This window comes from Oryctolagus cuniculus, chromosome 5, assembly GCF_964237555.1.
Source record: "Oryctolagus cuniculus chromosome 5, mOryCun1.1, whole genome shotgun sequence".
Taxonomy (NCBI): domain Eukaryota; kingdom Metazoa; phylum Chordata; class Mammalia; order Lagomorpha; family Leporidae; genus Oryctolagus; species Oryctolagus cuniculus.
The window spans coordinates 32,916,247-32,941,798 of record NC_091436.1 but is presented as its reverse complement, the minus strand read 5'-3'; the positions used below and the strand labels follow the sequence as shown (position 1 = coordinate 32,941,798).

The window sequence follows — 25,552 nt, the reverse complement described above, 5'->3', positions numbered from 1 at the left end:
CTTGTAAATGCATTAAGATGCTTTGAGGTTGAAGAGAGGCAGATAGTGAAAGCAAGAATTCAAGTAAAATATCTAGCAATCTGTCTTCTGCAGCAAATACAGAAATAATAATAAGTGCTATAACAATTATTTTCAAGATACGTCGCTTGCAGATATCTTACTGGTACAGGTACAACCAAGATTACAATATACAATATACATTTTCTTTATTATTCACTGTAATAAGACTTATAGCACTACTTGAAATTATATGTGTATATGAATGTTTGCATAATATTTCATTTTTAAAATTATTTGCCACAACTCTTTCACTATATTCCTCTGATAATATAGTTTCCTTATGAGAGAAATCTTGCCAAAATACCCAACCACATATTTGAAACATTCTTTGTTAATAGGTTGGCTTATATTATATCTTCCCTGAAACTTGGTTTACTTTCAAAATTTTGAACAATAAAGGTCAGAAAAGAAATTCACTTTCATTTTTAGTACAAGCCACGTACAGGTCTGAAATTTGAAAAGCAAATGAAGACTAGCAATTATTTCACATAACCAACATGTATGATATGATTCCTGATGAATAGTTAATTTATTTTTTTAACTTTTATTTAATAAATATGAATTTTCAAAGTACAATTTTTGGATTATAGTGGCTTTTTCCCCCTGTAACCTCCTCTGTACATACAACCATCTCATCTCCCACTCTCTCTCCCATCCCATTCTTTATCAAGATTCATTTTCAATTATCTTTATATATAGAAGATCAACTTAGTACATACTAAGTAAAGATTTGAACACTTTGCACCCAAAGAGTTTGAATACTAGTTATACCGTTAATTCACATAGTACAATGCATTAAGGAAAGAGATCCTACATGGGGAGTAATTGCACAGTGACTCCTGTTGTTGATTGAACAATTGACACTCTTATTTATGACGTCAGTAATCTCCCTAGGCTCTTGTCATGAGCTGCCAAGGCTAAGGAAACCTCTTGAGTTCACCAACTCCAATCTTATTTAGACATGGCCATAGTCAAAGTGGAAGTTCTCTCCTCCCTTCAGAGAAAGGTACCTTCTTCTTTGATGGCCCATTCTTTCCACTGGGATAACACTCACAGAGATCTTTCATTTAGGTTTTGTTGTTTTGTTTTGTTTTGCTTTGCCAGAGTGTCTTGGCTTTCCATGCCTGAGAACCTCTCATGGGCTTTTTTTTTAGCCAGATCCAAATGCCTTAAGGGCTGATTCTGAGGCCAGAGTGCTGTTTAGGACATCTGCCATTCTATGAGTCTGCTCTGTATCCCACTTCCCATGTTGGATTGTTCTCTCATTTTTAATTCTATCAGTTAGTATTAGCAGACACTAGTCTTGTTTATGTGATCCCTTTGACTCTTAGACCTATCAGTATGATCAATTATAAATTGAAACTGATCACTTTGACTAGTGAGATGGCATTGGTACATGCCACTTTGATGGGATTGAATTTGAATCCCCTGGCACGTTTCTAACTCTACAATTAGGGGTAAGTCTGAGTGAGCATGTGCCAAACTGTACATCTCTTCCCTCTCTTATTCCCACTCTTATATTTAACAGGGATCACTTTTCAGTTAAATTTAAATGCCTAAGAATAATTGTGTGTTAATTAAAGAGTTCAACCAATGGTATTAAGTAGAACAAAAAAAATACAAAAAGGAATAAAATAGTAGGTTGTTCCTTGACAGTCAGGACGAGGGCTGATCAAGTCATTGTTTCTAATAGTGTCCATTTAACTTCAACAGGTTTCCTTTTAGGTGCTCAGTTAGTTGTCACCAATCAGGGGGAACATATGATACTTGTCCCTTTGGGACTGGCTTATTTTACTCAGCATGATGTCTTCCAGATTCCTCCATTTTGTTGTAAAGGACCGGATTTCATTTTTTTTTAACTGTTGTGTAGTATTCTTTAGAGTACATATCCCATAATTTCTTTACCCAGTCTTCTGTTGATGGGCATTTAGATTGATTCCAGGTCTTAGCTATTGTGAATTGAGCTTCAATAAACATTGAGGTACAGAAAACTCTTTTATTTGCCAATTTAATTTCCTTTAAGTAAATTCCAAAGGGTGGGATGGCTGGGTTGTATGGTAGGGTTATATTCAGGTTTCTGAGCAATCTCCAAACTGACTTCCATAGTGGCTTTGCCAGTTTACATTTCCACCAACAGTAGGTTAGTGTCCCTTGTCCCCCGCATCCTCACCAGCATCTGTTGTTGGTAGATTTCTGTATGTGAGCCATTCTAACCAGGGTGAAGTGAAACCTCATTGTGGTTTTGCTTTGCATTTCCCTGATGGCTAGTGATCCTGAACATTTTTTCATGTGCCTGTTGGCCATTTGGATTTCCTCTTATGAAAAATGTCTGTTGAGGTCCTTGGCCCATCTCTCAAGTGGATTGTTTGTTTTGTTGTTGTGGAGTTTCTTGATCTCTTTGTAGATTCTGGTTATTAATCCTTTATCAGTTGCATAATTTGCAAATATTTTTTTCCCATTCTGTCGGTTGCCTCTTCACTTTCCTGACTGTTTCTTTTGCAGTACAGAAACTTCTCCATTTGATGTAATCCCAAATGTTAATTTTGGCTTTGACTGCCTGTGCCTCACGGGTCTTTTCTAAGAAGTCTCTGCCTATGCCTATATCTTGCAGGGTTTCTCCAATGTTCTCTAATAATTTGATGGTGTTGGGTCGTATATTTAGATCTTGAATCCATGTTGAGTGGATTTTTGTGTAAGGTGAAAGGTAGGGGTCTTGCTTCATGCTTCTGCACATGGAAATCCAGTTTTCCCAGCACCATTTGTTGAATAGACTGTCCTTACTCCAGGGATTGGTTTTAGATGCTTGATCAAATGTAAGTTGGCTGTAGATGTTTGGATTGATTTCTGGTGTTTCTATTCTGTTCCATTGGTCTATCCATCTGTTTCTGTACCAGTACCATGCTGTTTTGATAACAACTACCCCGTAGTATGTCCTGAAATCTGGTATTGTGATGCCTCTGGCTTTGTTTTTGTTGCACAAGATTGCTTTAGCTATTCGAGGTCTCCTGTATCTCCATATGAATTTCAGCATCATTTTTTCCAGATCTGAGAAGAATGTCTTTGGTATTTTGATTGGTATCGCATTGAATCTATAAATTGCTTTTTGGAGAATGGACATTTTGATGATATTGATTCTCCCAATCCATGAGCATGAAAGATTTTTCCATTTTTTGGTATCCTCTTCTATTTTTTTCTGTAAGATTTTGTAATTCTCATCATAGAGATCTTTGATGTCCTTGGTTAAGTTTATTCCAAGGTATTTGATTGTTTTTGTGGCTATTGGGAATGGGATTGATCTTAGCAGTTCTTTCTCAGCTGTGGCATTGCTTGTGTATACAAAGGCTGTTGATTTTTGTGCATTGATTTTATATCCCACTACTTTGCCAAACTCTTCTGTGAGTTCCTATAGTCGATGAGCAATTAATTTAAAGATATGCAAGACCAAATCTTAATTTTAATACTCTATTTTGAACCAAATTTCTTAATTTACTCCTTTTTCCATGTTTCCACTGAAAACTCTCTTTAAAAGAATATCCTTTGACTATTGGATATGGGCCATAGCATTCAAAGTACTGATGATCTGTTTTGTATAAGACATTGAGATTGTGATCCAATATCGAGCTTATTTGTTTAGGAGAAAAGCAAAAACAAAAATTACTCTTCCCCAACAATGGGCTCTGAAAGAAACCAGTATTGATAAAGATGAAGGTCTGGGTGCAGCAGAAAACAGCTGTCTATTACTTTCTGATCCCAAAAGTTTAATATTTTCCTTTATAATAAATGAGTAACAATGATTGAGTTTCCACCTGGAATAATAACAAGAATGCATATTATGGGAAGTGTTGCAAGGAAATTTCTCCTCTATTAATAACTAAAAATAAGTGGAGATTTTTCAACATAAAGAACATAATTCCATAATCATCAATGATCAGTGTATGCTAAACATTGTTTTTGAAAAATTTTGAGGCTTTAGGCTGTTTGTGTTGTTGTTATTGTTTTATCTGGAAAGTCTGAATTACACATAGAGAGCGAGACAGACAGATCTTCCATCTGCTAGTTCATTTCCCAGATAATCACCATGGCTGGACCAGGCCAAAGCCAGGAGTCTGGAGCAGGAGTTTAATCCAGGTCTCCCAAGTGGCTTCAGGAGCACAAGTACTTGGGCTATCTCTGCTCCTTTTCCCAGGCCATTAGCAGGGAGCTGGATCAGAAGTGATGCAGCCTGGACACAAGCCAGCACCCTTAAAGGATGCCAGCATTGCAGGCAGGAGCCTTACTCACCATGCCACAATGCTGGCTAAGATTATACTTTACAAAAGATATAGGTAGGTGTGTAGGTGTGTGTATGAAGGTTAGTAATCTGTGTACTAGAGAGAGAGAGGTGAGGCATAAATGTCCATCATGAAGAGAAACCGACATCAATTTCAAAGTAATTGAGAATAAGGCAGGTTTTTGAAATATAACATTTACATCTCTATGATGAGAATTATAAAAATTGACATTTTTGAGATGTAAATATTTTTTGTTACAATACACCTACAAATCACACACAAACACACACAGTGTTATACATATCACTGTAGAATGGAATATAGACAAAGTGGAATATAGAAATAAGTTGGATTGAATTCAAGCTTTAAAGATCTGATGTCTAATAGCAAAGTTTAAAAAATGTGAAGTAGGGGCTGGCGCCGTGGTGCAGTAGATTAATCCTTCACCTGCAGCGCCAGTATCCCATATGGGCACTGGTTCTAGCCCTGGCTGCTCCTCTTCCAATCCAGCTCTCTGCTAGGGCCTGGGAAAGCAGTAGAAGATGGCTCCAGTCCTTGGGTCTCTGCACCCATGTGAGAGACCAGGAAGAAGCACCTGGCTCCTGGCTTCGGATCGGCACAGCTCCAGCCGTTGCAGCCATCTGGGGAGTGAACCAATGAAGGAAGATCTTTGTCTCTGTCTCTCCCACTCACTGTCTGTAACTCTACCTCTCAAATAAATAAATAAAATCTTTTTTTAAAAAAATGTGAAGTAGCACATAGTTAAAAGGAATTATAGGAAATTCAGTAAAGGAATAAGTTAACTGGGGCAAAAAACAAACAGGAAACCTACCTAAAGGATCACTCTTTCAGTGAGGGAGGCCTAGGATTACAAGGACAGTTTTATCATATGGAGAAGGACAAGTAGACACTGATGCTTAAAAAAAAAAAAAAAAAAAAAAACCAGAAATAGGCAAATATGTGTATAGACGTAATGCCGATATTGATCCGGAAATGTCTCTGTTCATACCTAATACTCAAGACAACCCTCCAAGGCAGACAAGTTTCACCACGTGTTAGAGATGAGGAAGCAAGTTCAGGTTCCCTAAGGTCGCATGGCTGGCCAGTGCTCTTCAGGAGCTGCTGGACTGTAAAGCCCAAGCTCTTGTACCAACTTTACCCTTCCTCAAAGATTCGGAGACCGGAACTTACAGGACAAAGAGAACAATAAAGGGACACTTTAGTGAGCAAAATAGCACCACATCCAGAAATCCCTCTGCATTTATTTGACCTGATGAAGGCTAGAGTGTAGGTGGTTAACAACCCGAGATGGTGTACGTTACACTCTTCCTCTGTGCTAGGTATTGTGTTCAGAACTATATGCTATGTTAGGTGTGTTAACTCATGTAATCTCCTAACAACTCAATATTGCCTTTTTTTTTTTTTTCGGTGAGGAAACAAAGCCTTAAAGAAAAATAAGCCAATACCTAAGGCCAAAAAACTAAGAGATGGTGGGAATGGGATTTTTTTTAACTTTTATTTAATGCATATAAATTTCCAAAGTACAGCTTATGGATTACAATGGCTTCCCCCGCTTAACGTCCCTCCCACCCGCAACCCTCCCCTTTCCCACTCCCTCTCCCCTTCCATTCACATCAAGATTCATTTTCGATTCTCTTTATATACAGAAGATCAGTTTAGCATACATTAAGTAAAGATTTCAACAGTTTGCTCCCACACAGAAACATAAAGTGAAAAATACTGTTTGAGTACTACTTATAGCATTAAATCACAATGTACAGCACACTAAGGACAGAGATCCTACATGAGGAGTAAGTGCACAGTGACTCCTGTTGTTGACTTAACAAATTGACACTCTTGTTTATGGCATCAGTAATCACCCTAGGCTCTTGTCATGAGCTGCCAAGGCTATGGAAGTCCCCTGAATTCACCGACTCTGATCATATTTAGACAAGGCCATGGTCAAAGTGGAAGTTCTCTCCTCCTTTCAGAGAAAGGTACCTCCTTCTTTGATGACCCGTTCTTTCCACTGGGATCTCACTCGCGGAGATCTTTCATGTAGGTTTTTTTTTTTTTTTCCCCAGAGTGTCTTGGCTTTCCGTGCCTGAAATACTCTCATGGGCTTTTCAGCCAGATCCGCATGCCTTAAGGGCTGATTCTGAGGCCAGAGTGCTGTTTAGGACATCTGCCATTCTATAGGTCTGCTGTGTATCTCACTTCCCATGTTGGATTGTTCTCTCATTTTTAATTCTATCAGTTAGTATTAGCAGACACTAGTCTTGTTTATGTGATCCCTTTGGTTCTTTGTCCTATCATTATGATCAATTGTGAACTGAAATTGATCACTGGGACTAGTGAGATGGCATTGGTACATGCCACCTTGATGGGATTGAATTGGAATCCCTTGGTATGTTTCTAACTCTACTGTTTGAGGGAATGGGATTTAAAGTCACTGTCATTAAACCCCGGACAAAAGTCTGGGCCTTTAAGCACTAATGTACAGTGCATTGGAAAGCATAGTTATGTGATATACATTGTGTGCACGTGTGTGTGTGTGTACATTCCATATCTATCAGTGATCTCCAGAAATGCTTATGTTGACATGTCTGAACAGAATACAATTTGTTGTTTAACTGATGATCACATTCCTTGATATGTGATATTTTCTTCTTTGGCCATGCATAAAAGTACATTTACTCATTATCTGCATTAATGTCAAACATTTTGTGGACATCATGATTCAAAGCTAAGACCAGTCCTTGCTTTTAAATAGTCCAACCTTTCACAATTTAAGGCTAGTCGATTAGTAAAATGGATCTATATGCATAGCTTAATTACACATGAGAATAATTTGCTGATATTCTGTTTTATTTCTTGTTTGTTTTGCTGTGAATGTGTGTGAAAAAGTTTTTTTAAATTTTTTTAGATTTTTTTTTATTTATTTGAAAGACAGAGTTACAGAGAGAGGTAGAATCGGAGAGAGGTCTTCCATCCGCTGGTTCACCCCTCAGATGGCCGCAAGGACCAAAGCCAGGAGCCAGGAGCTTTTTCTGGGTCTCCCACGTGGGTGCAGGAGCCCAAGGACTTGGGCCATCTTCTACTGCCATCCCAGGCCATAGCAGAGAACTGGATCAGAAGAGGAGCAGCCGGGACTAGAATTGGCGCCCATATGGGATGCCAGCGCTTCAGGCCAAGGCTTTAACCCGCTGCACCACAGTGCCAGCCCCAAAAAGTTTCAAGTCATTAGGTTAAAAGATTCAGTACTACATAAGCAAATATCTGCTAGCTTACAAAGCATCAGTTAATTAATGATAAATATATGTCATATTAAAATGTCAGTTGCACAGCAGATTTACTGGAAGCTAATGAAGTATGACATCTAGGATTTTTCAGTCTCACTGATGTCTGCTAAGACCCAATCCTAGATTTTGTGCACATTTATATTCATGTTCTTAAAGAATCATCTCTCTTAGCTTTGTAAATTTTACAAACAATTCTATCCTTAGACACTCTTTGAAGACAGTTCAATGATTTGAGACTGATTATACAGTACAGGAAAAATAATGAACTGCTTCTTTCCTGAACTGTTTCTTTCCTATCTCCACTGGCACTCACTTCTCTTTGATGTTTGCATTTTGACTCCTTCGCTAGATGCTTGTGGCAGAGCATGAGTACTAATAAAAATGAAACCTCAAGACAGTGATCGTCCCTACTGGTAAAGAGGGCTGCAGAGCGTCGCAAAGCAATGAAATGATTAGAATGAGAACTACAGGCCATCAACATAACACAGCACCTTCTACTACAAGTAACCCCGAGTGACCTTTGTACAGTTCCTCCTCACACACCTGAAACATTTTTCTTTTTTGGTTTAACCTTTAAGCCTGTACTAATGAAATATAGAATATGCCGACCAAAAAGATTAAAAACAAATTTTGTCAATCTGTTTCTTTATTTAATTTTGGTAATATTTGTTGATGAAAAGAGCTGTTGGTTGAAAAAAAATGTTTCTTGCTTTCTAGGGAAAACTGTCTTTCAAAAAATATAATACTTGGAGAACATAAAGCATCCAGAGATTTGCTTGCACAGTCCCAGATACTAATTTCTTAATAGAATGTCATCAAAGCTTATCATTTGAGCTTCTTTAAGTATAACCTATTCACTTAGTCTTCTAAGTGTTTCACCATCTCATGGATTTTTAGCTTGGCTGCCATGCAATAATGATTAACTTATGTATGTTTTTGTCCCAAATCATTTCTTCATTCTTTCTTGCAAGCAAGAGTTATTGAGAACCTGTGCTGTGGCAGATGTTGATCTAGGTGCTGGGGAACAGCAGTGAGTCAGACAGAAGATCTCTACCTTTATAAAGAGAGGGAGAACCAAGAGGAGCTCCCTTTCAAACACTGTTCCTGTCAAACTTGGTTGTGGAGTTTGTTACCCAATGCCAAAACAGAATATAACTATTAGAAAAATATATCCTTTCATTGTTACTTGAAGTTTATAAAACCTGTCTGTCTTTTCTCCAAGATATTGGATTTTCCAGCTCTAGCCTGGGATTGCCATTGAGTGCCAGTAAGATTTTCAGAAATCTTTCTGAGGCCAAATCCATGTCTCAGAGCTGTCCATGTGGAAATGGTCAATACAATTTGACCAGTAATCATTTTTTGATTGTCTATGGGAACATCTGGATCTTTGACCTCACAAGTAGTTATACAACAAGACCTTATCCCTGTGGAAAAGTGTTTGTTCCTCTGTGGCTCAGAGGCCCTGTGTTTGCATGTTGGGACTGATGTTCTGGAAGTCATTTTCTCCAGTACTGGGGTTTTTAATTCCAAGGACTGGTTTGGATTTCTTTTAAAACTATAAGTGTATAGGATTACATTTAATTGTTGGTTTATGTACAGGAGCATTACTGCACTGAACTGCAAGGAGCACATTATAAGTACGCCTTTGTCCTGAGTAAATATTCACTCAGTTACAGCCTGCATGAACTCCCATGAATCTCTGAACTGAGACATCTATACAGAGATTTGGAGATATTGCTGGTACAATTTATTAAGCTTTTGTTGCCGGTAAGGTCTTATGAAGTAGCTTGAAAATTGCAGTATAAATCAGGAAAACCAAGCTTGGACACAACAGCCAGATAGTTGCAGTTCAGCAATTGTGAGTCCTTTGTGGGCAACACACAAGTCAGGCAGAAAAGCAGTGGTAACACTTGCTGGGTCAGTCTCCCAGGGAAAGCTGCACACGGGCTGAGGGACTGCTGCACCTAGGCATGGTTTCAAAGACGTTGGTTTCCACAACTCATGTGTTCATGATAAACTTGGTGACTGGACATTACATTCTAATTTCTATGATCTATTCTTTATAAAGATCGTTTAGGTTATACTAAATCTAAGAAATCTGATTAGGAGGCCGGCGCCGCGGCTCACTAGGCTAATCCTCTGCCTTGCAGCGCTGGCACACCGGGTTCTAGTCCCAGTCAGGGCGCCGGATTCTGTCCCGGTTGCCCCTCTTCCAGGCCAGCTCTCTGCTGTGGCCAGGGAGTGCAGTGGAGGATGGCCCAAGTACTTGGACCCTGCACCCCATGGGAGACCAGGAGAAGCACCTGGCTCCTGCCATCGGATCAGCGCGATGCGCTGGCCACAGTGCGCCGGCTGCGGCAGCCATTGGAGGGTGAGCCAACGGCAAAGGAAGACCTTTCTCTCTGTCTCTCTCTCTCACTGTCCACTCTGCCTTTCAAAAAGAAAGAAAGAAAGAAAAGAAATCTGATTAGGAACACCATGTGGTAAGGTAATACTGAGTGGGGAATCAGAAGCGGGAAGGACCCTAGTGGTGCTCCCCAGCTCTGCTGATTGCCACGACTCTGAGTATTAGGGATATCACAAGGTGGTGGCCCACTTAGCAGAACCCTTTTCCCTTCTAAGGGTCTTGTCACACATGGTGAGGAGCAACACTGGTAAATAACATGGCTGCTGTAAGGCCCTATCATTTTTTTTAAAGATTTTATTTATTTATTTGAGTGGCAGAGTTACAAACAGTGAGAGGGAGAGACAGAAAGGTCTTCGTTGCCTTGGTTCACTCCCCAAATGGCCGCAACGGCCAGGGCTGAGCCGATCCGAAGCCAGGAACCAGGTGCTTCTTCCTGATCTCCCATGCGGGTGCAGGGCCCAAGGACTTGGGCCATCCTCCACTGCCTTCCCGGGCCACAGCAGAGAGCTGGACTGGAAGAGGGGCAGCCAGGACTCAAACTGGCCCCCACATGGGATGCCGGTGCCTCAGGCGGAGGATTAACCTACTGCACCACGGCACTGGCCCCGGCCCTACCATTTCAAAACCTTTCTAAACACTTTGGCTTCTCTCTCCTGCCTTGAGCAGGTGGCCTGTGACCTGCAAGGACTTGGTTCAGAGCCATCAAAGCCATAGCCTACAGAATCCAGGCTTGTGTCCAGTTGCTAACAGGAGTCCTGCAGGGCCCTTTGTGAGCAAGTCCCTGCCAACTTCCCCAGCCTCGTGGCCTCCTACTGCTTGGTTCACGTAATCGGAATCCCCTGCCCCGAAGTCTTCTTCATTTCTTCATTTCCTCATCACCTGTGATTTCCACATCTGTAGTTTATTGTCCCTGCAACAAACACCATCCCAGCTTATTTCACGTCTCCCCCTCCTCTCTGAGAACTTGTTTAACATTAGCTCCTCTCTTGTCTATCCAATCAGAATACATTATACTTTTCCACATCCATCAAAATGTAGCCAGTGTGTCTGACTACATCTTCCTCGATGCCAAGGATGAGGCTGCATCAGGAAGGGTGGCCACCTCCATCCTGCCTCGCCAATCTCTGTCCTCTAGACCTTGAACTTTGCCAATTACCCTCTGAAGGACCAGTGTTCTTTAGAGGAGGAGCCAAATGTTTTCCCTCCTAAGAACCCATGACATCCATGGTGAACTGTGTTTTGTTAGTTGTAACAGTATTCCAAATGGCCCTACCCTACTTCTACCTCTTTCTTTCACAATATCACATACCCACCAGGCCTCGTAATAGGTTTTAGAATATAAAAGACACTTTCATATATATTACTGCATTTCTATAAATAACTCAGCAGTATTACTCCCTCCGCTCCACAATGAGGTCCAAATAGATAAGGGCAACTAATAAGGGCTAGGTTTGGGAGTTGAACTCAAATGGCTAAATTCTTCCCATTGTTGTACGGATCTGCACTCTCTCTGCACCACTTCCTCTTTTCTCTAACAGAAAGTGTCCATAGACTTCAACTTGAGAACTCATTATATTTAAATGTTTATAGCTTTGGTTGTTTGCTTTCACAGAGGCATCTATCTTTCTCTCCCAAAGTTTGCTGTAGCTAGCTATCAACCCTTGGGACATGAAGGTGATAAATAAAAGATGAAAATGTATTGTAAAATGCTGACATAATTTTTGCACTGTTTATCAAGATTTAGTCCATAAGTATTTGTGCCTGATATGGAGGAATGCTCAGAGCTTTCACCAGAATGATTTGCAAAGTGCCTTGAGCCTTCACGCCTCCTTAGTCCCTGTAACTGAGTGCAGTAGGGAGAGACCTAGTGGCACTCCATGCCATCAGTCTTCACAGGTACAGAGCTTGCTAAAATTTAAAATTAAGATTACTCAAGGGCTAAGTCATGGTTTTGCACAATAAATAATCTCTTTTCAACGTGCATTTTGATCTGTGCCGTGGAAGACAAGGCTAAACATGGTATATGCAGGGGCTTTATGAGCCAGAATGCCACATAAGACATAGCTACTTTAAACTTGCCTGCCTTCTGTCCCCAGGTTTTCAGAGGGTGGGGGGAGGAGACTTAGGGGGGAGGATGGTTTTCAAGCAGATGTTAGCTATACAGCCTTTCTACTGCCCTCTACTGTCCAGGGTCAAAATGACAGAAAACACAGTTTTGCACTCTGGACGTTTGCTTAATAATTTTAAAAAGAAAAAGAAATTACCCTTGGGCCGAAACCAAGTTTTCCAAGTTTGGGTTCATAATAAGTAGTTTTTAAACATTTAAAAATAGGGCTATGTAATAAAGTGCTGAGAGACTCTCTGTCGATCGCGGCTGCTGGCACCTCTCTAATACAAAGCATACGCCATTGAGCTAACATTTTGTTCTTTGACTAGAGAAGAAAACAAAGCTGTTAAAAGCCGGTAGTCTCATTTTCCAACAGCAATAGCAGTAATATCTTTCAAGTCACTCCTAACCATAGCTAATTAGAGGTTTATGAAGGATGGCCCTTCCTGAAGGGTCACCCCAGGTTATGGAGCCCACAGAGTGGCTGTTGACTGTTGGCAACAATGGGTTTGTTAAGAGTTCCTGCTCAGCTCAAGGTGATTATCATTTTTTTGCCTTTTGCTGGTGTGCCTCTTATTTTGACTGGCTGAGTTCGGGTTGAACGAGGAGGAAGGCAATGCCAGGTTGTTGCTGGAGCTCTGTACTGACAGATTGTTGAAAACTTATTAGTCTGACGTTTTAACGGCCTGCAATGGGATGGAAATCTGCTCTTTCACTGGAAAAGCTTAGGAAGGAAAACATGAGCTTGAGCTGAAATCAGCCCACAGTTCCAAATCGGCTGTCCTCTGGCAGCAGAGTGCTGAGGGCTGCCACAGTGTTTAGAGGTTAGGCCTGACTATGCCACCCACGCGGTGGGCAGGACTGCATAAAATAACGTGGACTTGGGCCACTGTAAAGTAGGAGACTGAAAAGGCCTCGTCCTTTCGGGAGCTGGGGACACTGGACGTGTTCAACAGTAGGTGCTAATGGCTTCAGCAGGGGTGGAAGTCTGCCTCACAAGAGCTCCCCGCTGGGTGGCTGGGAAATTCTTTTGCTCGCAGTCATTCCATGAAATAACTCAAGAGAAAGGAATAAAGAACACTGCTGTCTTGGTGCTGTCTTCAAGGTAGACAGGCACATACCTACTGCAGCCAGTGCTGCTGATGACACACAACTGATGCCATTACATTGTCATTATTTGTTATAACACTGGAAGAATTCATTAAGCATCCTAGCTCCTCAAAAGTGAGCCTGGCCAGCGCCATGGCTCACTTGGTTAATCCTCCACCTGAGGCACTGGCATCCCATATGGGTCCTGGGTTCTAGTCCCGGTTGCTCCTCCTCTTCCAGTCCAGCTCTCTGCTGTGACCCGGGAAGGCAGCGGAGGGTGGCCCAAGTGCTTGGGCCCTGCACCTGCATGGGAGACCAGGAAGAAGTACCTGGCTCCTGACTTCGGATTGGTGTAGCTCCAGCTGTAGCGGCCATTTGGGGGGTGAACCAACAAAAGGAAAGCCTTTCTCTCTGTCTCTGTCTCTCTCTCTCTCTCTCACTGTCTAACTCTGTCAAATTTAAAAAAAAAAAAGAAAAAAGAAAAAGTGAGCCTGAACTTTCTAGTCCAACCCACATATAGATTTCTTAAATCCCTACTGGCCCCTACTTTCCTCCAGTCTCACCTGTGACTACTACTTTGAGTAAGCCCTCTACTTTGGACCCTCACAGCTTTCCTTCTGTCTTTGCTGGCTCCTTGTAGCATCCTAACAGGGATTCTGGATCGGACATAGGGAGCTATCTGCACCCAGAGGGCCTCTCCTTTGCCAGGCAACTCTTTCCTATGCTCCAGACGCAGGCTTGTGGTCATCTCTGTTTGGAAGGTTGCTCTAATAATCCCAGGGAGGGTTGGGTACCCATTATTGAAGTGCCCATAGCCTTCTATGTTCTGACTTCAGACTAGGCTATACGCTTCTTGAGGACTGGACCTCACTGGACTCTCATTCAATTCTGCGGCCACATTCATGGTATAGAGTCTGTATAGAGTGAGCACTCTATACTTTTGTGTTTGCTTACTCATTTGATAGACATTAATGGGGTTTGAAACTTCCAGGCTCTGTGGAATTCAGTCTCTTAACAAAAGCATTTTTTAAGAGGCAGAGAGATGGACAAATAGATAAACAGCTGTCATCTATTGGTTCACTCCCCAACTGACTGGCCCAGGCTGAGCTGGAGCCAAAGCCAGGATTCAGGAACACAATCTCAGCCTCCCATGTGGATAGCAGGAACCTAATGATTTGCACCATCACTGCTGCCTCCCAGGATCTACACTGGCAGGAAGTTAGAATCAGGAGCCAGATCTGGGAACTGAACCCCAGCCCTCTGATGTGAGTTACCACTGTCTAAACCACTAGGCTCAGCGCCCACTCATAACAGAGGCTATCTTGTTATGTTCTGTGGACCTAAGCCATTTTCTCTCTAGCCCTATCCTCTGGACGTCTGACTTTGATTAGCACTGTTCAGTTCTCTGTTGGGGAGAACTGAGAGACGGGAAGTGACCCAGATGTTTTTCAATGTCTTCTCAATGGCAGATTTCACCCTTTACCATCCCACTGCAGCTACATATTATGTGTCTGCATCTATGGTGGCATAGATGTTGCTACTCCAGATTTCAGTCTATCCCATAGAACTTCAGTAAGGAATTAGTCATTCGTTCATTTAATTAACATTGGGAGTGCCCATTATGCATTAGTCATTGTCCCAGACATTTAGGGATTCAGTGGTGAGCAAATAAAGCTGATGCAATCACAATTAATACATCATTATGCAGGCGTTTGCCTTGTTTACTCAAAACCTCACTTGAGAAATTCATGTATTGTACGGCAAATTTGCAGCAGCAAAGTACTTAGAGAACAGGTGAGGGTGAGGGTGAAGGTAGCCTGTGCTGGAACATTGCCTACTCCAGAGTGTCTCAGTTGTCCCTGGGACAGATGGGATGTGATTCACTTCCCCTCAAACTGCAGGAAATTCTTGATAGTCTGACCATAGTACTTCTTAAGCTTTGGAAACTCAGTTTTATGGGTTTTTTTGTTTGTTTATTTGATTTTTTATTTGCTTGTTTGTTTTATAAAAGAAGTCTAATGAAATGTAAGGGTTCTTTTGTTTTCATGAACTATCAAGCACAATCATGGAGATGTTTGGATTTTCCTGCATTTCTGCAGTAGCAGCCAATGTTTAGTCAGCAGCATCACTGAATTAAAAGGCACTTGCATCAATGGCTTTCTAATCCCTGGTTAACTGCCATGCTGTGTGTTTTTCATGTCAACAATTCAATAGTGCCTCTGGGTTCTCTGCTTTTCCAACTGTGGCCCTGGTGAGCCCACATCCAGGTGAGTCAGTGTTGCAGTGTTTTTCTGAAAGTCACATGTAGAGACCCAATTTATGTCTCAATTCTCAAATAATTATATGGGCACTTAATTCCCTTATTGAATTAATTTTTGCTTAAAAAATGAAAAGCAAAAAACAGAGGAGGGAAATGAAAAAGCCTAACCTATTAAGTATTTGATGATAACATTTAATATTACCTATTTGCAAAAATTCTTACTGTGTCAGCTGACACTGGGATGAACTTGCAAACAATGATGATTTCTGTCTGGTTTTGTTTACTTTCTGATGTTTCCTCCTTTCTGAAGATATCAAGACACCTTATCTAAAATGACTACCTGCTGTAGTCCTGCCGAAAGATTAATACTTGTGAGTGATAGCAAGAACTCAGAAAAGTGAAAGGGTATAAGAAAAATATTAAGTGATTTAGGAAAGTTGGAAGTTCTGTCACTTGGACAATAAGAGCAAAATGTGAACACTTATTTTAAATAACTTCTTTGAGTACATCAATATAGTATACTAACCAATATTAGAATATTATATGATAAAATTTAAGAAAGGAGTTTGAGTAATGTGTTTTTTTTAAATTACTCCAAATATCAAATTTTCACAACTACATCTATGAAAAAATATAATTCACTTAAAATAAATGGATTCTATTTCACATATTGCTAGACCATATGATTTAGTTCATGGAAATATAGTTGAATTTTTAAAAAACTGTTGGGACATGTATTGAGGTACAGTAGTTAAGACACTGCTTGGGATAACATATCCCATATTGAAGTGCTTGGGATCCAGTCCCCACTCCTGATCCAGCTTCTTGCTAATGTACACCCTGGGGTCAGCAGGTGATGGTTCAAGTACTTGCACCCCTGCCACATGTGTAGGAAATGTTGATTGAGTTCCAAGTTCCTGACTTTGTCCTGGTCTAGACCTAGCTATTGCAAGCATATGGGAAGTGAACCAGCACATGGAAGATATCTTTAATTCTTTCTCTCTCTCTCTCTCTCTCTCTCTCTCTCACTCTCTGTTTCAAATAAATGAATAAAACCTATAGATGCAATATTTCATTAATTTAAAAAATTTTCTAAAAATTTCTATTAGCTTCCAATACTTGTACATTGTATGGGGTACAATGCAATCTTTCTTTTTTTGTTTTGTTTTGTTTTGTTTTTGAATTTTTTTAACTTTTATTTAATGCATATAAATTTCCAAAGTATGGAATATTGATTACAATGGCTTCCCCCCCATAATGTCCCTCCAACCCGCAACCCTCCCCTTATCCACTCCCTCTCCCCTTCCATTACAATGCAATATTTCAACACATGAAGGCAGCATAAACTGTTAAAATCAGGCAATTAGCATTTCCATTGCCCTATCTTTTCTTTGGAGCCTACCAGCTCCTGTTGTCCAGTTCTTCACAGAGCACATAATATATTTTTTTGTGAATTGTAGTCACTGACTATGCAAAGCAACATTGGAACTTCACTACTTCTGTGTTTTAGTTCCTGTTATCCAATTCCCTTTTTCTCCCACTGCTCACATTTCCCAACCTCTAGCAATCACTATTCTAAGTTCAAATTGGCTTTTTAAAACTTCTGCATATGAGAGAGAACATATGGTATTTATATTTTGGTGTCTGCTTTATTTCACTTAACATAATGACCTCCAGTTCCATCCATATGACTGCAAAAGACAGAATTTCTTTCTTTTTATATTTAGATAATATCCTAGTGTGTATATATATATATATACCACATTTTCTTAATCCATTCAACTGTTGACAGACACTTGAGTTGATCTTACATCTTGACTATTGAGAATAACAGGTGTAATATTTTTATAGTATTCATTTTTTTCTTTCTGAATTAAAGTTATTTTTTATATTTTTAAGAAATGGAAATTAGCAAACAATTTGTGAAATATTCTGATATTGTAAAATTAGAAGTATTTTGCTTTTAATCCTAAATAGTATGGAACTGAAATAGAATTTCAATGGCTGTTAAATTTGTTCATTTTTATTTATATATTATAATTATACATATAATAATTGTCAGCATATTTTTATTTATAATTAATTAAAAACTAAATTTGCAATGATAATTTGTTATAGATAATATTACTCTGCTTTACAGATAAGAAAGCATTTTTGGCAAAACTCAATAAATTGCCCATGAAAGCACGGTAGATAAAGGGGGCAGCAGAAGGATTTGAACTGGGGTCAGTCTAATCTGAAGCTTACCCTTCAATAGGTGGCAACCCCCTTGCAAATAGCCAGTGGCTAATAAGTGAGAGAAGGGGTTGCTAGTAGAAACAGTCCACTTGGCCAAGGCAATGAGGAGACCCCACGTTCCAATATTTGGGAATCTGTGAATCTTGGTTAAGCATCAGGTAGGCTGCCAGTATTTGCTCTCTCATTCACTGGAAGAGAGCATTCTACAGTGAGTGGTACTATCTTTACCTCAATTTTCTACTGAGTTGAAAAAATATAATGAGAATATACATTGGCAGGTGTACAGCACTTAAAACGATGCTTAGCCATGCGGGCTCAATAAATGCTAAAAGTGCCCAAATATTTAGCCCATTTAGTCCACAAAGATTTATTAAGAGCCTCGTATTAGTTAAGGGCATCAAGGCTACAATGACAAAGTATGTTAGGAACACTAACAATAAATGCAGCTTGATCATTTATAGTGTGCAAGGGCAATAAGTTTGTGACACATGTGAATTCATGTACAGCAAATCCTGTGTGCTACAGACAGCAAGCAGGTGCCAGGAGCAGCTCTCTGCTGCTGGCAGGGATCCAGGCCCTTGAACGGGCATTTCAATAACTTTGCTCTACTGTTGGGAGGCAGGGTTGGCTAGGAGAGACGGGCACTCCAAGGGGATTTGGTCTCCATATTTCAAGCCCAGAAGACCAAACAAAGGTAGTTACTTGAGAGAATTGGGCAGAATCCTAGTGATTAGACCCCAGTGCCATGGTAGGGTCACCCAAAAGAGGGTGCTGGGTAGGAAATCCCAGCAAGCACAGCCAAAGCGTGGAAGGCCACTGGCGCACCGGGGAGCACAGGGCCTCACAACCTTCACCCACAGTGGGGCTTGCAGTTTTCTGAGACTTGGACCCTGTGGTTTGGCCCAATTAACCTCCTAAACTGGGTCATCTCCCTGGGTTGCACAGCAAGCAGGAGCCTGGCAGTGCAGGCCTGGTAAACACTGGCATCAATGAGAGAAAAGCACTGGAAAGAATCTGGTTCCTTTCAAGTCCTGAGAACGATCAGACTCCCTTCTGGGCATTGCTTTAAAATCTGCTACCAGCATCAGGTAATTTTACAAGACAGGGCAATTAAAGAGCTGGTGAAAGGTACCTTAACCATTTCCAGGCCTCCAGGGAGATGAAGACAAGGAAGAGGACTGCCTTGTCCTCACTGGAACGGCCTCTGCACGCACCCTTGCTGCTTGGTAATGAGTTTGTCTGATCAGTGAACCCTGGCAGGCCATGACTCTTAAGGAATGTATGCTTCACAGGAGTTTCAGAAACTCCTCCTAGAGTTGTTCTTGGCCAGAGAGGAGAGCAAGACCCCCACGGCCCACACTGCTGTTTGGAGTGGCACATAGAAGGCTGTAGCAGCCCCAGGGAGGTAGGCAACCTCCACCCTTCACCCCCGGGAAGGCCCTGCCATGGAAGAAGCAAACTCTTCCATCGTAGCTCTCGGGAGTCATCGCCTTGTAGGACCAGGAATATGGATCGTTGGCCTGCGAGAGCTTCCGAGTGCTTTATTCAGCCAAGAAGTTGAAAATATTTTAGGAACCTCTTCCATTTGAAAATAATTATTAACTCCTTCAGATCATAAAAATACCACTTGAAAAAGCATGTGGTGCAGGAAGTAGGTGCTAGCAAACTGAAAGGGTCTAAGCTCTGCCAAAACACAAACAAAACAGGAACGAACGGCAGGACCAGACTCGATGGGTCATTAATTCCCACATTTGCCCTCGATGACCCGACTTGGCACATGTTGGCATCCTCACATCACTTGGGAAGAAAGGAGGCATGCAGAGATTGAATGGCACGATTAACATCGCGTGAGGTCTTCAGAGTAGCTGGGGAATGCTCAAGATACAGACTCTTGGCCGGCGCCGCAGCTCACTAGGCTAATCCTCCGCCTTGCGGCGCCGGCACACCGGGTTCTAGTCCCGGTCGGGGCGCCGGATTCTGTCCCGGTCGGGGCGCCGGATTCTGTCCCGGTTGCCCCTCTTCCAGGCCAGCTCTCTGCTGTGGCCAGGGAGTGCAGTGGAGGATGGCCCAGGTGCTTGGGCCCTGCACCCCATGGGAGACCAGGAAAAGCACCTGGCTCCTGGCTCCTGCCAACAGATCAGCGCAGTGCGCCGGCCGCAGCGCGCCGGCCGCGCCGGCCATTGGAGGGTGAACCAACGGCAAAGGAAGACCTTTCTCTCTCTCTCTCTCTCTCTCTCTCTCACTGTCCACTCTGCCTGTCAAAAAAAAAAAAAAAAAAGATACAGACTCTTCATCTGGAATGCAATGCCCTCTTGCCATCTTCGGCTGAACCCAGCCACCCTATTCCACAGTCCACCCTCCTGATCCACCGAAGCAGCTTTCTTCTCTCTGAATCCCCAAGTCCATTGCCCATCTCCTGGCATACACATAGGTCATCCACAGCAGTGAGCTGACCTTCAGGTAATAGTGTCATCCTTTCCCCCTCTCAACCCATCCCTTCTTCGTACCAGAGGATTTTGTCATTAGGAAGAACACGTCACATCTGGGAACTTCTTTTCCTTTTAAATTACCTTTTCTTATAAAGTGTAGGCACAGTAAATCCTGATGGAGGTGAAACTAGCCAAGCTGTGCATAGTGCCAGGATGGGGGAGATAAGGGAACCTAGCCTGTTCTCAGTCTGCCTGAGGTTGCAGGAAATAAGTGGTGAAAACAGGCCAGTCTGCTTCCAGGGCCTTCCAAGAGCCCAGGGAAGTGAGTACGTGCAGAGATGCATGGTGCTGTGGGCCATTTTTACATTCAGAATATTGCATAAAGGGGAAAATGTTTTTCTTATGAAATATGTCCAACCTAGAAAAAAATCTAGACACTAATTTAGGAGATCAGTCATTATAAAAAAGTAATAACTTTTGTGTGTCCTACTCCAACACTTCATTTCCCTTTGTTTGACGCCTTGTTATTCATTGCATGTTTTATGTTTTTTTCTACAAATTAATATAGCTATAAATAATATGTATTATTTTTAGATATTTTCAACTTTATAAAAATGGAGACTTTTTGACTTAATATTACATAGGTGACTTAATACATTTTACATGATTTTAAAACTATTTTATGCAACTTAAATATGCTGCAATTTGAATATACTCATATCTTATATATGCATACTTTATGTTTTTACAGTACCTAGAATTCTAATTCATTTTAACTGTGTGTGATATTCCAATTATGAATCATGTATTATTAAACTGCTTTATATTAGCAAAGTTGCATGTGATAATTTCTCTAGCTACAAGTCTAAGAAATCACCTGTTCTGTCACAGGAATGTTTGTTTCAACTACATTAGATTATTTTTAAGATTTATTTATTTATTTGAAAGGTAGCATTACAGAGAGGTAGAGGCAGAGGCAGGGAGAGAGAGGTCTTCCATCCCCTGGTTCACTCTCCAGATGACCACAATGGCTGGAGCTGCACCAATCCAAAGCCAGGAGCCAGGAACTTCTTCTAGGTCTCCCAGGCTGGTACAGGGGCCCAAGCACTTGGACCATCTTCTACTGCTTTCCCAGGCCATAGCAGAGAGCTGAATTAGAAGTGGAGCAGCCAGGACTTGAACCATTACCCATACAGGATGCCCACACTGCAGGTTGCGGCTTTACCCACTATGCCACAGTGCTGGCCCCTCAACTACACTAATTTTACCAGTTTTTCTCCAAAGCATTTCAGTCCTTTTATAGTCCAACTCTAGTGTTTGAGAATTGTCGCTCCCCCTCTTCGTGGAGGAACGACACTAAACCCTGCCTAGGCTTCATATCCGAGTCACGGCACCATTATGTCGCTCCCCCTCTTCGTGGAGGAACGACACAGGACCCTGCGCTGTTCTTTCGTCTGCTCGGCCTTCCCCAGGTTTGCTGCTGGTTCTTCCCGGGTTGGCTACTATCCCTTCCACCTCCGTGGAAGGGCAGTTCCCCCTAGCCACATTCCCCACTTCCGCAGGGGAGTGGCACACCGCCGGCCGGCTCTTCTCGGGGGCTGCACAGGTGTTCCCCATAGATGTTCCCCATAGATGTTCCTGGTGCATGCCGTCTCTCTCCTCCTTTATAGTCCTCCTTCGCCAATCCCAACTCGGCTGCCCACACGCCGAGTACGCTGCTCTCCTCCAATCAGGAGCAAGTCCTACAGTTTATTAGCTGAACTGGAGGCAGCTGTGCGGAAGCTGTTTACTTCTCTCCCAGCGCCATATTGTGGGAGAGCAGATGCATAGAATAAGTCTTAATTCCAGTAACTCAGTCTAGTCCGGTTTGCTCCCCACAGAGAATATCCATTTCTCTACATTTGTTATTGTTAGACTTCTAAATTTTGTCAATTAGTGCAAAATAGGCCTCATTTTATCTATCATTTGCCTGTTTCAAGTTATTAGTGTGGCGGAATGTATTTTCCATGTTTACTGAACATTCCTGTTCCCTTGCTCGCTCATGTTCTTCACACGTATTTTTATTTAATTATTTGTTACATTACTGCTGAGTTGAAGAATTTACTTACATATTCAGATACGAACAATTTGCCAATCATGTTCATCACACAGATGCAGTCTCTTCTCAAGTAACTGATGTCATCTGTGGAGTTTCTTTGTACCAGCGTTTTAACAAGCAAGATAAAAAACAAAGATATAGATAAGAACATTGATATACACCTGAGTCTGTGGGTTTGGGGAAAACCATTATGAGTGCTACTTGTCATCATCTCTTCCTTCATTTCTCCCGAGATTACAGAGCTAAGTACAAGCCACCTAGCCTGTGTTTGCTGGTATCTGTACTTGATTACAAGGGTAGTTTTGAATAATTACAGGTGCTGAATTAAGACCAATTGTAAGAGTGATAAGCCTAAAAGTATTGGGTCTAATAAACTGCACATTTTTCACTGAAATAGAAACTGTTAGGAACCGAGTACATCCCTAACCAGAACTTCTCATGGGAACACACAGCTTTGGGCAGGGGCATGAACGTGCAGGAACAACATTTCCCAATTTACTCCCCAAGTATTTTACACCAACAAAGTCTCCATTTCTGACTGTGGTCCCTAGACTCAGGTAACCAAAGAGAAGAAGTATATAGTAATGTCTAAGTGATGTCAGGTTGCATGGACAAATGTGCCTTGGAAATCCTGACAGGAAATCTTAAAATAACTATGGCTATCTTTCTATTTCAGAGGTGTGGCGAAATCTTATTTGAGAACCCTGATCCGAGTGCCAAATGTGTTTGCATGCTAGGTAAGGTTTCTCGTTCTAAATATATTAGGCATGTTGATGTCATGTGGAGATACTCTTGTTCTGTGGCCCTCTTGACTGTGTCTCTCATTCCACTTTTGAGAGATTTATTGGCTCGTGGGTGGGTTTCTGAGCAGCTATGACACATAGATATGTGGAACATTTGGTGCTGAAAAAAGCTTTTGGTTTTAATAACTGTCAGGAGGTCGGGAACCATGCTACCGAGTCTTCCAAAAATTTTTCTTGGATCAGCAGCATAACATCGAATTGAGAACTGCATTTGGGAAACCGTGATGAAAAGATGAAACGAATTACATTGTAGTTGTGAAACCAGAGATGCTGCAAGAGATAAGTGCATGATTATTTGTGAACAGCATGGCATAGAGTCCTTACTTAACAATGCCTGGGAGGAACATGTATTTGAACTATTCTGAAGTCCACATGGCAATCTCCCACACTGCATTTGTAACAAAGCAGCAATATGGTAGTGAAAAACTATCTGTTCTTTGAGGGAGAATATCATCAATGCCTTTTACAGACTTCTTAATATATACCATTCTGTTGGGAAATGAAATTGATACTACCGTCCTCTTCTTACAGATTGGAAACATGTGCACAGAATAGAAGTGAGGTACTGTGGTCCAAATTATGACAGGATAGTATCTGAACTGTAAAGGTTTAGCACTAGTGTTTAGATCTTAAGCCACAAGTCTATGTTTGGTAAACTTTCAACTAATTATGGTACCAGGACAAAAGGGTATCATGGGTGAATAAAATCATCCTTAAATTTTGTTTCTTTCCAGAATTTCACCCCCATTTATTCTAATCTTACGGCATTTTCCTAAACCAAGTACAAGATGATTTATTTTACTATCTTTTGTTTACTGTAGTCATCTCATATGGTGGCACCTTAGGTTACCAGTGAGATGACCCAAAAGCAGACAATAAATAAGAGAGGTGGAGGCAGGAAATAATGAGGGTAATTTATAATTTGAAATAATTATTTAGCAAGTAATCAAATGTTGTTCATGTTCTAAAAACAAGCAGGAAACAGGCACCATGTTTTCTTATTCTTCTGATCTTTCATGTTTTCTTTCCATATTGCTTTAAATCTCTGTTGTGGCTCTCATGCATTTTTATATTAATTAAGATGGTGGCTGTAAAGTGAATCATCCATTGGAAAATGAGTATTTTACTGAAAGTGTGTGAACAATGAATACAACATAGCACATATACATCCATTTCAAATATCCAATATTCCTTTACATTAACCATGAACATGTCTGAAAAATATCAGTATGTTAGGCTGCTAGGTAGAAGCACGGATAAGTGACATAGATGATGACAGGTAGAAAGGAAGGTAAGTAGGTAGAAAAGAAAATGATTCCTTGGTCCAGCCATATGTTCTAACCTCAGATTTGGGAAACTATCCCAACACAACATTGGATCTATTCATAAATTATCTCATTCAATTTTTACCATGACCAAATGCGGCTTGCTGTTTTAATCTCCATTTAACCAAAAGGGACTTTGAAGCAAATGATCTAATACTACACATAACTTAATGCCACTAAAATATTAATTATTTGTAGCTTCCACTTGACCTGGCAACTTGAATCAATTTGTAACTCATGATGCATTTAAGCACATGAGCACATAATCTATTTTGAGTAAATTGTCCTGTGTCTGCACTCCCATGTAAATTGTGTCATTAATCTGTAGTTAGAAGAGGGACAACAATAGACTGTGTACTACTGTCTACAGAATTCACTTCTAGTAAGAGCAATTCTCTTTCAATTTCTTCTACACTATGAGGTGCAGTTTACATAGCAGCCAGAAAACATTCCTGACCACAAAAAGTCTCTCTAATGATGCTTCCAGATTGCACAAAATTTCAAAACCTAGAAATATATGCATAGAAATCAGTTTTGTTTTACTAACACTGTCATAACAATGGCAACTGATTGAGTACTTATTATGTGGCAGGCAAAATCCATGTGTCATTGATTCAAAGTATTTAAAAGATGCCTTCCCTTTCAAAATATAGATATCCTTGACAATAACTATGAATAAGCTGCTGGTTATTGACCTTGTACATTTCTGTAGTTTGTTAGATTTCTATTTTCTTATTGATAAAGAACTGAATAATATAAATGAACCATGAAAATGGAAATTTTCATTAATTTGAGGACACTTAGGAAGAAAAAAATGTATGCTTCCCTTTAAAATAGAAAGTAAATATCATTAGGACATTTGAAGATAATATTGCATTTAGGGAGCCTGAGCTACTCTTTTGGTAAAATATGTTCCCTCGAGGCATTTATAACCAGGGAGCCTTATACTTTCTTCTGCTTATCTTTTAGAGAGACTTACTGCCAGATTTAATTCAAACAGTTATAAAGTCCTTTAAAATCTTGGATGACAGAATACCAAAATAAAACTATCATGAATGTCCATATTCATAGATCAACCTGCTATTATCATATGTCTACCCAAGAGCTGCCATTTCACAGCAATATGGAGCAGGATGATAAAAAAGAAGTCAAGTTGAATGGTT

At 40.9% G+C, this 25,552-nt stretch overlaps 1 protein-coding gene across 2 annotated transcripts in view; it reads left to right on the top strand.

Moving 5' to 3' along the window:
* The window catches only part of PDE7B (phosphodiesterase 7B), a 358,034-nt gene that overhangs the window by 95,496 nt on the left and 236,986 nt on the right, over nt 1–25,552 (top strand). The window contains exon 2 of one of the 2 annotated variants that reach the window (XM_008263552.4): nt 22,938–22,998. In XM_008263552.4, the coding sequence (XP_008261774.1) occupies nt 22,938–22,998 (61 nt within the window). Of the gene's footprint in view, nt 1–22,916; nt 22,999–25,552 lie in introns of those variants that run through there. The other variant, XM_002714841.4, reaches the window with a different exon arrangement.